This window comes from Chaetodon trifascialis, chromosome 6 (genome assembly GCF_039877785.1).
Source record: "Chaetodon trifascialis isolate fChaTrf1 chromosome 6, fChaTrf1.hap1, whole genome shotgun sequence".
Classification (NCBI taxonomy): domain Eukaryota; kingdom Metazoa; phylum Chordata; class Actinopteri; order Chaetodontiformes; family Chaetodontidae; genus Chaetodon; species Chaetodon trifascialis.
In genome coordinates this window covers 6,600,960-6,615,233 of record NC_092061.1, presented here as the reverse complement: position 1 = coordinate 6,615,233, position 14,274 = coordinate 6,600,960, and the positions used below count along the sequence as shown (strand labels likewise).

At 43.2% G+C, this 14,274-nt stretch overlaps 2 protein-coding genes across 2 annotated transcripts; one reads left to right on the top strand and one right to left on the bottom strand.

Moving 5' to 3' along the window:
- Positions 1-228: 228 nt before the first annotated feature.
- ubl4a (ubiquitin like 4A) lies at positions 229-3,973 on the bottom strand. The gene is made up of 4 exons (XM_070963765.1): positions 3,764-3,973; positions 2,443-2,548; positions 2,090-2,313; positions 229-874 (listed from the first exon to the last, which is right to left on the bottom strand). Exons 1-4 carry the CDS (start codon positions 3,809-3,811, stop codon positions 767-769), a joined length of 486 nt encoding a protein of 161 aa, XP_070819866.1. The 5' UTR covers positions 3,812-3,973; the 3' UTR covers positions 229-766.
- Positions 3,974-4,975: 1,002 nt separating this feature from the next.
- On the top strand, positions 4,976-13,839 carry prkg1l (protein kinase cGMP-dependent 1, like). The gene is made up of 20 exons (XM_070963762.1): positions 4,976-5,637; positions 7,178-7,370; positions 7,464-7,587; positions 7,787-7,953; positions 8,529-8,642; positions 10,150-10,255; positions 10,516-10,579; positions 10,839-10,916; positions 11,116-11,210; positions 11,331-11,396; positions 11,508-11,585; positions 11,686-11,782; positions 11,869-12,008; positions 12,095-12,184; positions 12,391-12,532; positions 12,605-12,768; positions 12,850-12,972; positions 13,159-13,221; positions 13,315-13,381; positions 13,469-13,839. The coding sequence occupies exons 1-20, from the start codon at positions 5,320-5,322 to the stop codon at positions 13,550-13,552; spliced, it is 2,373 nt and encodes a 790-aa protein (XP_070819863.1). The 5' UTR covers positions 4,976-5,319; the 3' UTR covers positions 13,553-13,839.
- Positions 13,840-14,274: the final 435 nt, after the last annotated feature.

The following is a 14,274-nucleotide window of genomic DNA, read 5'->3' as shown; positions in this document are numbered from 1 at the left end:
AAAATATGAGTCATGGCCGTTACCGTCATCTGATTGGTCGACACGAAAAAGAGGCACGGTTTGGTCCCAGTGTGCCAAATCTTAACAACATCCCATTTCATTTTCATATTTAACCACTTCTACATTTTATTTTGCTTAGTATTACAAAACCTTTTCCTGGTCAACCTTCATTGCGTTCTTTTAGAATTTTTAACTTTACATAAAACATCAGCACACAACAAACAATAAGTTTTTTTTTTTTTTTTACTGTGTTTTAATGTCTGTATATATAAACATGATATTTACAAATCATACAATGAACATCAGTTAGTTACGGAATAAAACATGTATTACCTTCTCATGGATGGTTAACACCCAGTGATCATCCCACACAGACATTACGAACAAACAGAAGGTAGTGTCCTGCTGGGAGTTGTAGCAGCCAGAGATCATGTGAAACCAACAGCATAAATGGATCCTTTGTATTCAAATGTTATGTGATCAGGTCTTGTGTCATGACTGCAACATCAATGACGAGGACCAATTCAAAAGTGGCGAAGTTTTCTTATCCAAGTCCTCTGGTCATGGATAAGAAAGCCCTATTGCTGCGATAAACAGTCAGCGCTATCTGTGTTCACTCAGCCACTGATCAGGCACACAGCTGGGGCCCTTTGCAAGAAAACTGATGCCTGTATTTTTCTCACACTCTAAACACTGTATGCACCTCCAAGCACTGGGCACCTCTCTCAAAAGACAATCACAATAAGCAACTTCCAGCTAGGCAATGTTAGTCCATGTATGAGGTGTCCATGGCCTCGCCGTCAGGGTGAAGAAGTCTTCCCGCCAAGCGCTCAATGTCATCAAGACTAAGTTGTCGAAGTGAACGTTCATAGTCCTTGAAGAGAAACAGAAAATATTTCAAAACAGAAAGTTAAAAATATTCTGCTGGATTTATTTTAACCATGTGGGGGGAAAATCTTTAATGAAGCACAGGAAAGGATGGATGACTGGAATATCTGAAGTTTTTTTTTTTTTTTTTTTTTTTTTGCTTTTCTTAAAAAGCAGCTTGTTTAGTCTTGAGTAATGCAGACCTTCAGGTAACTCCATCATGCTGGCAGCTGGGGGGGTTCTTCCTTGTTTATCAAAGGAAAGTTGCCATGACACAGCCAAACTGTAAATACCAGCATCAAATCGGGACAAATTTAGTTAAGCACCTGAATTAAAATACCTGGTAAAAATGATATGATCATCTCCAAATGTTATGAATTGACCACACATGCTTGGAATACTCAGTTAAACAAATGACCACTACACTAATAGATTCTGTCTCTCTGGTATATTCCTCCTTTTCTCTTTTCACTCAGGCTCCTATCTGCTGGACCATCTGCTGTCCGGGAACCTCTCTCTCTCTCTCCTGGCTGTTGGTGCCTCATCCAGATGTTTGGATCTGGATCATCGTCCCCGAGGAGATTCAGCCTCTTGTCTTGTCTCCTCTCTCTCTAGTTTGCATGTTATCATGTCTCTCCCTCTGTGTGTTTGTCTGTTTCTCCTCTCTGTGTGAATGCTGTGCTGCCTCGTCTGTGTTGTGTGTCTTGTCTTTCTTCCAGGCCGTCATGGCTGAGATTGTGTGGCTCTGGCTTATTCCTTACCTGAATCAAGGACAGAGGGTGCTATACGCTGTACAGTTTGTAAAGCCCCATGGGGAAAATTGTAATTTGTGATTTTAGGCTACATAAATAAAGCTTGACTTTGACTGACTTTCATAGGAGAGACTGGTTGTGTCTTCCATATTTGGGCAAAAGAAGGCTGCATTTCTTGGCCATATTTGGATGAAACTTCGCCTTTTAAGATGTGTTCAGACTTTAGAGAACCCAGTCTCTAAATGTGAAAGCAGCATTTATACAAACAGAACAAGGCAGAAGATCAGATGTCAGTTGGAAAATATGCTGCCCTTCTTAATATTTTGATTCTCCACTGGAAGCAAAACTCCAAAACATTTAATTTAACAATTTAGAATCAGCAAATATCCACATGTCAAACGTATTAGCAAAAATGTGATTGTTTGATTTTAGATTACGATGCATGGCAGCACGTATGATGCATTTAATACCTTAACAAGCTGTTCATGGACTTTTGCTGCATCTGCTGGACTAAAATGTCTAGCAAGGATAGTAGACACAGTCTGCCACACTCTTCCCTGTGTGGTGCTGCTGCCACTGCTGCCGCTGCTGCCGGCCACCATCCCTGACGCTCCAGTCCTCTCCCCGACTGGACGGATAACCAGATTCAATTTAGCCTCGGGCCCAATGGAGTAATCACTCAGTCTGTGCTCATCTGAGAAAAGCAATATAGTGCAATCATCAAAAATGTAAACGTTTGATTCATGTGCAAAATAGATTGGAGGATCAAGCAATTACAGTTCTGCACAAAGGTTATGAAACACTTGACTGTTGGAAAATCTACCTGCAAGCGCTTTCCCTTTATAGAGCAACCGCTGCTGGTTTGCTGGTATATTGAGACGTTCAGACACAAGTTCCTTCACTGTGGACACTTTCTCATCTTCAGTCACCTGGAAGATCAACAATATGATTATGCAGTCACACTGCTTTGGTAAGATTTGGCAAGCGCATTTAAATTGCAGGAGAGTGTAGCCAATCTTAAAAGCTTACTTTGCATCAACTTTACATAACACCAATTGTTAATGGGGAAATCTCATGCACGAGTGACAAATGCACCATTCAACAGCCACTGGCCTTAAGTGGTAGCATTTCCCCTATAAGCACTGCAGGCATCGCTGATGACAGGCATTTTAGCGTGTGCTTTTGTGTGTGCGTGTAATTTTGAACTTTCAGAGCAGAGCTAGGAGAACAACCGCATGGTTTGATCACTGCCAAAGTTCAAGATAATTGGATTTAGAGTCACCTCTCTTCTGCTGGATACACAATGGAGTCCAGTATGCAAGATATTTCCCCATTTGATGCACACATAATAAAATGCTGTTCATCATCTCTCTTTTTTAGGGTAATTACACGCATAAGAACAAGGCAGTAGCATACTGACCATGCTAAAAACGTCAATGGTTCCTACACTGACACACAACGCTGATAAACCTCACAGTCTCCTTTTTCAGTGGGCTGTGGGTGTTTCAACACACGTGGTCTTGTACAGCCCCAGCTTGGGCCCCATACGGTAATGTTATCATTTTAAAACATGAGAGGCACAAACCGAGTGAGCAAATAACATCACATGTAGGTAAAAGTAGGACTTCTAATCTTCCAAAGTTAAACCGCTGTTCTGACCCAACAAACCCATTTTCATAAGATACTGCTTTCTCTTTCCGGTCTTTCTTGTCTAGTGACTTCCCTTTCCTACATGAACCATCAAATAAGGACTTACAGGGCTCCCACTACTTTTGTTTGACAGTGGCAACGTAGAGATGAGAAGTAACGGGAGCAAGCTGATAACATTACAGTTACCGTTACTGTGTCTTCCTCAAAGAGTTAGCAAGCTAGCAAGAGTAACGTTAACGTCAATTCACCACAGACTGACCGACTGTACAATAGCTCCATTTAAGATACACTGTGGAGCCAACCCAACCCATGTTAGACTCAGGCATCATGGGTAATTGCTTCATTCATAGCTGACGCTAGCTCAGCATATGACAGGACTACCTCTGTCGGCTAATCAGCTAACTAGCTTTTCTACAAAGGCTAGCTAATGTTGCGAATTAAGCTAGCGTCATAGGGATAGCAATTAGCAGTTAGCCAGCCCAGCGGTGATTTACCTGTACACTGCATTCTTTTCCTTGAAGCGGTTTCACGGTAAGGATCATTTTCGAAGAGAACCAGAGCGAAACACAGCCACACTACAACGCCTTCAATGATTAAGCAACCAAATATGCCCAAGTAACGTTACTTTACTAGCTCAAGATAGCCACAGGGCTTCTTCTCTTGTCAACGGCCCATCTTCTTCGGAGGTGGCGGCTGCTGCTCTCAGGAGCCACTACTGCCACTCACTGGCTGGAGTGCTGCATGGCTGCTGATGGCTGCTCTATGTGGAGGATAATTCATCGAACAAAAGAAAGAAAATGATAATCGGACCATAACTAAATGTTGAAAGGGAAGATGGAAGATAACCTGGGTGGAGTTTGCCATTTAAAGAACAACTTTTGAAAACATGTAATTACTATCTAGTTATTATTAATAATGTAGATTACTAAACCTACTGTGTGACTTTCTGTGAAGCAATTAGTGTCTCTGGTGCTATGCAGCATATGGCTGCTGATGCCTTATAAAATGGACTTAAGCTGTCTTTTTATGTTTTTGCTTGGGTCCATGGCCACCCGAATGAAATTGCTGGCCCAGAAAGTTGCCTTTCTTTCAGTTATGTTTGTGTAAAGAGTTGAAATGCATGTTAAAAGGAGTTATCCCGACATATTTTTATTTTCCTTCTAAGACTGTTCCAGCGAAGGCCGGTAACATTTGCACATCAATATCGATTGACCCTGTTATTTACTTTGTTCACAGAGCCACACAAGAATGAAAAGACTCTGTCAATCAAAGCTCAGCTTCGGGAAGGGAAGAGATATGGGACAAAAGGAGGAGACTGAGAGAAAAGGAAAGCGAGGAGGTGAGAGAGGAAGAGCAGGGTAGGATTAGCATTGTGTCCCTGCGCTGTTCAACACAAACAAAAATTGACCTGAGCCAATTTAATCACTGTAATTACCACAGAGACATGCTCTTTGGTAATTACAGTGAATCTATTGGCTCAATTTAAAAACAACTAGCACAATTATAGCTTAATAATACATTACTGTATAATACACATTTTGCTTACATTTATGTATTGTTTAAGACACATTTCTACATTTCAAATCTAAAATGATGCAATCTAAAACACAAAGAAGGTGTATATAATTTTACTAAATAATTTTTTAATATACTTTGGCAGCAGAGATGAGTGATGAGTCACAGAGAGAGGGACAGGCAGTGAATACAGAGACTGAGAGAGAAGCAGGAGTAGAGGATGGAGAGACGAATGAGCAGAAAAAATGTTATGTTGAAGGCAGAGACACAAGAGGAAATGAGAGAGAGGGGGCAGGTTATGGAAAGCAGAGAGACAGAGAAAAGGAGGCTGAGAGAAAGAGCACAGGAGACACAAAGAGAGAAGAGAGACTGAGAAAAAGCACATATTTAGATCAGGAGAATCAGTATTTCTAAAACCCTGCATACGGCCCTGTGCACAGGTACAATAGAAGGAGAATAAAACCCCTGATCAGTGCTTACAGCCAGCCTTAAGTCTCTTTCACATTTGCCAGATATCTGGGGAATAAAATGATTGATGTTCACTGCTCGGTTTGCCGTAGACCCACCGATCCCCAGGGCTCAGAAATACCCCAAAGACCCTCTGACCCAATTGGGATCCAGTCCATGCATTTCTCATTACAGCCTCCCGGATGGTCTCCGCTGTCTTGGTCATGTGATTGCCTGCCGACTGTGCCCAGCCCTGGCCAGCCCCGAGCAGGAGAGGAGCATCTTTCACTTGGGCGTTTATAGAAGAGATCTGCACCTGTCGAATGGACCGTCTGCTGCCAAACACAGACAGACCTATTCAGGACAAGTGAGGACGACTTTCACAGCGCCAGACAGGCTGCATGTGGTAAGTGATCTTTGTGCGTGTGTGTGTGTGTGATGAGAAATACAGCACAGGGATATATTTTGCAGGACAGAGCATGCATCTGTGTTTCCAAACAGTCTATTAGAAACATAAAAACGCTGCTGTCACATTTTACCAACTCATTAATTTATTAAGGCTATTTACGGTGCATATGGCTCCAGGCAGGCTTGTGACCCACTATGAAAACATCTATATTTTATTTTTGCAGGGACAGAAAGTGTGTGTTACTTAATAAAGAGTCTGTATTGACCCTTTCTTAATTTGTAGTGGTTTATCTCTTTGCCATTACTGTAGCACCACTACTTTCTTGCCCTTTATCTCTCTTATCTCATCATTTTTAGTACATTTTACCATTAGGATGAAAGACAAAAATAGACAAATACAGGGGCTGCGTAAGCATATTGTATCTATAATGCATTTGTACATGTACGCTACCACTGGAAACCAAGTACTGCAAGAAGTACTGCAAGCTCACAGAGCAAAGACAGATATATAGTCTTCTTTTCTATTGCATGGGGAGCTGTGTCATTGGATGTTTTTGTCCTATTCAGCCTGTTCAAGAGGAATGTCATCTATCTATCTATCTATCTATCTATCTATCTATCTATCTATCTATCTATCTATCTATCTATCTATCTATCTATCTATCTATCTATCTATCTATCTATCTATCTATCTATCTATCTATGAAGCACACAGCAAACTCTCCTGCATGCTCTAGTCTAAGTAGAAGTCATTATACCTTATTGATTACCCATTTATATTATTAATATTAATGGTATTAATATAGGTAATCACAGGAAGAGATGCAACTGGAGAACGGCTGCAAAGCTTTGAGTGAAGAGCTGAGATTGTAACAAAAGGAGAAATTGTACATGTGGTGTAACTGGACCCGCTCTATGTAAGTTTGGAGTCACCTGCCACAAAGGTTTGATTCAGTGCAGTCACATGACTGAGAGGGCTATTCTACAAGTCTGAATGGTCTCTCAAGTATTTAGGTTGTTGAAGGTCCTCTTTAGATATAGATGCTAGTGTGTAGGAAGGGTTTGCAAAAATACTCCACAGTGGTTCAATTGAAAGGACAGAAAAACAAAGACACCTCTGAGCAACATTTAAATAAGAATATAAGAAATCACCAGTCACTGTTTTAGTGTCGAGTGCACAGTTACATCCTTAACAAGCTGGAATTAACAGGCGTGCTGCTTTAGCAAAGCTATCCTCAGAAGTTCAGAATAGAAATGGAAGGTTAGCTGAGGATTAGCGCTGTTGAAATTGGATCCCAGAATATTAGCTGAACATATAATGGAATGACAAATCACAGTTGAAACCTATTCAGTCCGACCACTGAGCAGACTGCAGAGCGCACAAAGAAAAGCACAATATTTAGAGCCCAATTACACTGGTGTGGTTCAATAATGACTTAAGGTCACTTATGCTTTTCTAAGCTGAAGGCTGTTTGGTGGAAAAAATGCATGTTTGTGGGAGGAGATTTTGTTAATGTGTTGTCACCTGATGTCTGCAGGTAATGGGCACACTTCGGGACCTCCAGTTTGCCCTGCAGCTTAAGATTGAGGAGCTTCGCCAGAGAGACACACTGATAGATGAGTTAGAGCTGGAGTTGGACACGAAGGATGAACTCATTCGAAGGCTGCAGGAAGAACTGGATCGCTACAGAGCCACCGTCTCCCTCCCAGGACCCTCTGCAGCCAGCGCAGGTAGAGACCCCGGTGCTTTTTTCCATCATATGCTAATGCATCCGCACATATAATCTGACTTATTACAGTGTGTGTGTGTGTGCTTTCCTCTAGCATGCTCAGCTCAGATTGAGGACAAACAGAGGAGCAAAAGGAAAACAGTGATTTCTGAGCCCTTCACCCTGGACCCCGTGACTCTGGCCATGGTTTCACACAGAAGCTGTGACAAAAGCCAGGAGTAAGAGCACAGTGTTCCCACCTGCTCTCACTGAAAAATCTGTCTCTCAGATGTTCAAGGCTCGCCGAGCACTTTCAGCATGACTCACAATCAATAAATACTTCTAATCAATTTCAAACACAGCATGTGACACAGCATTCAGGGCGTTTAATAACTTACCCTTAAGTGTTACATCAGCATCCTGCCTTCACACCCTCAGGTCTCAGCAGCTGATTCAGGCAGCGTTTCTGAAAAATGACTTGTTGAAGAACCTTGACGAAGGAGAAATCAGAGCCATCATAGCCTGCATGCACTCCACCCCCATCAGTCAAGGCTGCTATGTCATTCAGGAGGGGACCAGCGGGGCTCAGGCTTACGTTTTAGAAGGTAAATCATTCGCTTCTTACAATCGCTGACATTAATCATGCTTGAGGATACTCATTAATGTTTCCTTGAGATGACAGGTGCTTGGGAACAGCCTGATGAAATGATTAGATCTATCATATCTTTGTTTATCAATTTTCTCACGCTTGGCTCGCAGTCCCATCAGATAGCAATGCGACACTGCTCTCAAACACAGTGATGTGAGTGCTGCATGTTTGAGCAGGAGAAGAGGAGGCACTGTGGGGAGACACAGGTGACCCACATCGGTGCTTTGTGTTGAAATGTCAGCCTGATACAAAAGACAGGCCGGTCGCAGAGTTCATCAGTGCTTGATTGTCCTCAGGAATCTCTTTGTAATATAATGGAGAGCGGCTGCTACCCATTTTTCTCCTGTCATCCCAGCCAGCGGGAGGTGGTGGCCTTGGCTGGCTCAGGGATGATTGCGGATCTGTTGTTTGTACAGTACGCCTCAGTCATCTGAAGGTCCTTGACAGAATACCTTCATTTCCTGACACAAAAACAGCTCTGCTTATTATGTGCGTGCTGTATTTCTTCACTGGCTGTGTGTTCATTAACAGAAGGGAAGCTGGAGGTGACAAAAGATGGGTTGAAGCTTCTCACCATTGAGCCAGAAGACATGTTTGGAGAGCTGGCTCTCCTCTACAACTGCACCCACGCCTACTCTGTCACAGGTATCGCAGCATTGTGTTGGATTCTCGCGTCCGTGTGCGCATGCAGATATCACTGGAGATCATCCCCACAGAAGCACTGGTGGAGCTTCAGCGTAATTAATTTGGATTTGGTGGCAATATAAATAATTCCTGTTTAAGAGAATATCACAAGCAGGCAGATTTCTGGCTGTGGTCTTAGACAGAAAGCGTCTGTTGAATTTAAAATCAAAGACCTTTTGAGATCTTAAACAACACCACATCTTCAAAGGTTTTTCTCAGAGATGTGAGGAATTTAAAACATTTTCTTCTTTGCTGCATCCCCCAGCTGTCTGCCTGCCTCGTCTCCTCCCTGCAATCCAACATGCATTAGCTGGATTTTTACAGATAGCATTCTCTGAAATAATTATGTGTTCAAGTCACTGTTCTGCTGATTGGAATCTAACAAATATGCATTTCTGGTGTAAAGAATTAGTGATTTTCTTTAGGAAATAGCACGGCCGTTTCCTTCCAGTATCTGATCGGGGGCCTTGTGGGAAAACTTTCTCAGCACATCTGACCTGCTTTCACAAATAAATAGGCTGTGGAAACGGCCAGGATCAGTTTAAATTGAAAAAATCTGTTTATTTGCCTTGTTTGGTCCCTAATCATCTCACCCGCTCTTTTTCTTTTGCTGCTTTTTTTTAATCTTGCGACCAGCAGCCTTTCCAATTTGCTATATGTCTGCTCTCTGGTAACAATGCTCAGCTGATGTCGGCGGTCTGCTGTCCTTTCGTTCCACGTCCATTTCTGTCAGCCCTGCTCTTGGATCTGTTTTTATCTCTCCGTCCTGACCTGAAATGACTGTTTCTTTTCACTGCTGCCACCTGAGACCATCAATAAGGTTTGTGCTCATGTGGTCTCAGGTGCTGCTGAAAACAAGACGTCATTGTCACATCAGGGGCGTTCAGGGTGGCAAATGATATGCTGCCAGAAAGTCCTCCTTTAAGAGCAATGTTTTACTTAATTTTGACAAATTAAAAAAATGCACATGCCTTCCAAATAAAGCCCTGAATTGCATGTCGTACTCAGATTTATCATATGGTGCTAAAGTGAAAAGTGAAGGAGTCTATCCAAAGGGTGGAATTGAGATATCAGGGCTCCACATTATCAGATAGTGGATCTAATTAGACTGTCATCTTCCATTTGCAGGAAGCTTCACTTAACCAACCAGATGGGTAATTTTTCATTTCCAACAGCCACTTTCAAGCTCTATTATAAAGGAAGAGTGTAAGGAAATCAGATTAGATCTATATTAAAAGTCCCTCTCTGTACGGAAAATAAGCACTTATGTTTCTTTTTATTCTACATGATGAGCATTTCTAATTGAGTGCTCTTCAGGCTGTAAGCTGATCCCGCACTGCGCATCCATCACACACTACAACTTTATTTGGGAGCTGCTCCAATACTTCTTGATTGTGTTTCCACCTGAGCTCCAGTGTCACCGACACAGCCTTCATCACTTCCTCTGCCTCTGTCTTTTGATCTGCAGCACAAACGGACAGCAAGCTGTGGGTTATTGACCGCAAGAGCTACCAGACCATACTTATGCAGAGTGGCCTCAACAGCCTTTCTCATTCAATGGAGCTGCTTAGCAGGTGAACATCGGCCCGATACTCTTGATTTGACGTGGAGCGGGCAGAGAAAGCTGCTTTGTATTCTGGTGCCTTCAGCACAGTATCACCAGGGTCGTGTTGTTTGTCAGCCACCACAGTGGCACATTTAACACTGTTCAGTATCTCAACAGTCCTGTGATGTGTTTCTAAATATGCTTAGGCACCCAGAAACTGTTTAAACATTACTTTTCAGCCCCCATCGCTGTGGGTGATGTGCTTTCTTTGTACCTGTGTGTCCGCAGCGTTCCCTTCCTGCAGTCTCTACCAGAGGACGCCATCATGAAAATGTCTGATCTCATGGAGGAGGTACAGATTAATGACCTCCAGTCTGAAGCACGGGGCATTGTGTACCCATCACTGCAGACAGAACGCGTGTAAACATGATTGTTTACAGGCGCTCCCTCTGTATTTTCTATTTTCAGCCCTCCTTGTGTTGCATCAGTAAACAAACAGAATCAGTGGTAATCCTCCATTGTTACAGGCCCTCATCTGTAAGAGAGCTCTTCCTTTTCTTTCCTCTTTTCATCCTTGTTTTGCTCTTCTATCTGCCATTTATGTTCCGCAGACACGCTACGACGAAGGTGACTACATCATTCGACAAGGGGCCACGGGAGACACCTTTTATATCATTAGCAAAGGCCAGGTAAAGTTTCACGCTCTCTGCCCGCTGCACAGATGAAATGAGGCTTTCAGAGAAAAAGGTTTTTAGATTGCGGAGGACAAAATGTCAGCAGAGTTTTAGAAATTGCACTATGATGGCGATAATTGACTCTGGCTTTTCTCCACATTGTTCCCCACCATTACCTCTCGTTCATTACCTCTCTCTCTCTTGGATTTTCCAGGTGAAGGTGACAGAAAAGAAGCCGGGCCACGAGGAGCAGATCATCCTCTCCAGGCTCTCTGAGAGACAGTGGTTTGGAGAAAAAGCTCTGTGGGGGTAAGGAGGAACTTTCACGGGAAATTATGCAGAGGAGCTTTTATGTCAGTTGTGCCTGCATGATATCGGTGATTGTCTTCATTCGCATTTTGTGTGATCTGACATTTTCTCCGTCTTCAGAGAGGATGTTCGGACCGCGAATGTGATCGCTGCTGGTGAAGTTACGTGCTCGGTCATAGACAGGGAGTAAGTGGGGAGTATTTTGTGTTAATAAAATTCACTGCATAGAAAATGCAGCCACATTAAATCAATTTGATGGGCTTCTCTGGAGAATATTCATATGTTTCTGTGTTTCAGGACCTTCAAAGACGTCATTGGAGGGTTGGTATTTGACTGCAGTCACGAGGTGCAGCAAAGCCATGAACCTGAAAGCGAGTAAGAAGCAATACAACACCAATCTCTGCAATAATTACATGTCATTTGCTCCAGTAGAAAACATGGAACTGTCTAAACTCACTTCTGGTTTCCTCTCCAGCTCAGACAAAGATCCTGACCTCCTCTCATCGACCACCTTGAGTGATTTCCAGATTATCTGCACTCTAGCAGCTGGAGAGTTTGGTCACGTAGACCTGGTGAGGGCATAGCAGCTCACGCACATTGACACAGATTGAGATTCCATGTTTCTATAATGTAATCTGCCGCTCTCCACCTCTGTCAGGTGCAATTAAAGAGCGACATCAAGTGTCTTTTTGCCATGAGGGTCCTTAAAAAAAGGCTGATCCTCAACAGCGGGCAAAGGGAGCACATCCTGAGAGAAGGGCGCATCCTGACGGAGACTCGCTGTCCATTCATTGTCAGGTGTCTGTTCGTCAGCAGTCGTCTGACCAGGATTGCTTTAATTAGCACATATCTTTAACATTTTGCTGTATTTTTATTCATCACAGGCTGCATAAAGCCTTCAGAGGTGCGGAGTGCCTGTACATTTTGACAGAAGCTGGTCTTGGTGGGGATCTCTGCGGTCTGCTCAAAGATAAGTAAGAATTTTTGGGCGAAAGAAAATTAGCATTTTTGTCATTGCACTGATAGAATATTTATAGTCCCTCCGATGTGCTTTCAGCCGGACTTTCATCACAGTGCAATTTTAAGGCTGACCAGGGTTTGATGTCTCACATCTGTCTACATCACACATGTGTTTTGTTCACTGTGATGCTTAAATCAGCGCTTCTCTGCACTGTTTCAGGGGATATTTGGACGAATGCAGCACCAGGTTCTACACAGCTTGTGTAGTTGAGGCCTTGGACTTTCTTCACCGCCGCGGTGTTGTCTATAGAGATGTCACGCCTGAAAACGTGGTTCTGGATGAGCGTGGCTACGCCAAACTGGTACTGCAGTACAACTGGAATCCACATTTTGAGTAATCGTACATTGAATGGACTGATGTGTGCCTTTTGTAGATTGGCTCCAGGTGTCTGAAGAGGGTCGAAGTGGGGAAGAAAACCTGGACGTTCTGCGGCACACTGGGCTACATGGCACCTGAAATCATCTTAAACAAAGGCCACAGTGTATCTGCAGACCTCTGGTCACTGGGCGTGTTTGTGTTTGAGCTTCTGAGCAACAGGTAAGTTTTACCTTTTTTAAGCTCATTCCTCCAGCTGCATCGGCTGGAGTGATGGTGACAGCCTCATGTTTTCCTCTCCAGCCTCCCTTTCAGCGGCCCTGACCCGATGATGATTCTCACTGCAACCATTCGTGGCATCGATCAGATCGACTTCCCAAAAACCATCAGCAGAAGTGCCGCCAGTCTCATAAAGAAACTGTGCAGGTGTTGCCCAGAAACATCCCTCATCCACCCGCCACTGCACACACAAACCAATAGGAGCAGATTAAGAGATGGTGCAGGTGTACTGGATGCGACCTGCGCTGTAACACCACCTCTCCAGTGACAGAATCTGATTATTAACTCATAGTTTGTTTATGTGTGTATTCTTGTTTGCTTTCCATCACCCAGGAGCAATCCCTCAGAGAGACTGGGCAGCCAGAGGAACGGGGCCAAGGACATCCAGAAACACAAGTGAGGCGACAGATTTATTACACTGGAGAGTCATACTGAGGCCTGTGCGAGGAAGCGTGGTTTCACAGGATGTGATGTTCTGTTTTCATTCAGATGGTTTGAGGGATTCAACTGGGACGGACTCTGTAAAGGCACACTAACCCCTCCGTTTGTTCCCAAAGTAAGATGCGTTCAGGTGGCTCATTGCTTTTAGTTTTGCGCTAACTCTTGTTGCAATGAGCAGATCTACCTGTTCTTTGTCTTGCAGGCTAAGCAGCCTCTGGACAGCAGCACGTGTGGTCATTACAGCGAAGGCTCAGCGGAGCTGTGCACAAACTGGAACGACTTCTGACGAGACATGGAAAAACAAGACAGGCAACACTTCACCACCTCCAGGTTTCGTCCTCATTAATAATTCAGTACCCTCAGTCTTAACTGCCATCAAGAATTACTTATATTTTCAGACAGAAAAATATTTTCCACAGCGTCAGTGACTGCAGATGTTTGACAGATGGACCGTGCTGCCGACCGTGTGGAGCTCAGACTCTTTTTGGTGTAAAACCTCTTTAGATTTCTAAACTTAAGATGTTCAGTGATGTTTCTGCTGCTGAAAGGTCAATAAACAAACAGGCTGCATCACGCTTGGTTTTCCTTTTCTTCTTCTTCTTTTCTTCTTTTCTTCTTCGCCCCTTAAATCTGCAAACTCACCGTGAGATTTTTCTGGGATCGTTCTGTTCCGTCATTAATTGATCTCTACCCAAAATGCATGACTATGGTGAAGAAGTGACGTCAGAGCCGCCCCAGTCTCGTAGAAAAGGGTCAAGTTACAGAGACGTAGCAAGATGAGTGCCGGAAATTTTGTGTTTCACGCTTCAAATTAAAATCAATTATATTATAAAAGAGGTGAACGTTAATCTGTTGAGAAGAGTAGAGTGACCACATTTAGGAGAGATTATTTATTAGATTGGGCCGAAATATGGAGTGAAACTCGTGAGATTTGAAGCTTGCTGTGTCTTGAGTAGAGGATACGTAACTGATCCTAAAAGTGAAATTTAATAGTAAATAATTTCTGAA

Bases quoted from the DNA above. Each gene is read 5' to 3' on its own strand.
- prkg1l (XM_070963762.1), top strand. From the start codon at position 5,320: ATGTTCACTGCTCGGTTTGCCGTAGACCCACCGATCCCCAGGGCTCAG. The intron at 10,256-10,515 runs GTGAACATCGGC...GTGTGTCCGCAG, and splicing joins TCAATGGAGCTGCTTAGCAG to CGTTCCCTTCCTGCAGTCTC. The intron at 11,783-11,868 runs GTGAGGGCATAG...CACCTCTGTCAG, and splicing joins AGTTTGGTCACGTAGACCTG to GTGCAATTAAAGAGCGACAT.
- ubl4a (XM_070963765.1), bottom strand. From the start codon at position 3,811: ATGATCCTTACCGTGAAACCGCTTCAAGGAAAAGAATGCAGTGTACAG. The intron at 2,549-3,763 runs GTAAATCACCGC...TTGATCTTCCAG, and splicing joins GAAAAGAATGCAGTGTACAG to GTGACTGAAGATGAGAAAGT. The intron at 2,314-2,442 runs GTAGATTTTCCA...TGCTTTTCTCAG, and splicing joins TAAAGGGAAAGCGCTTGCAG to ATGAGCACAGACTGAGTGAT.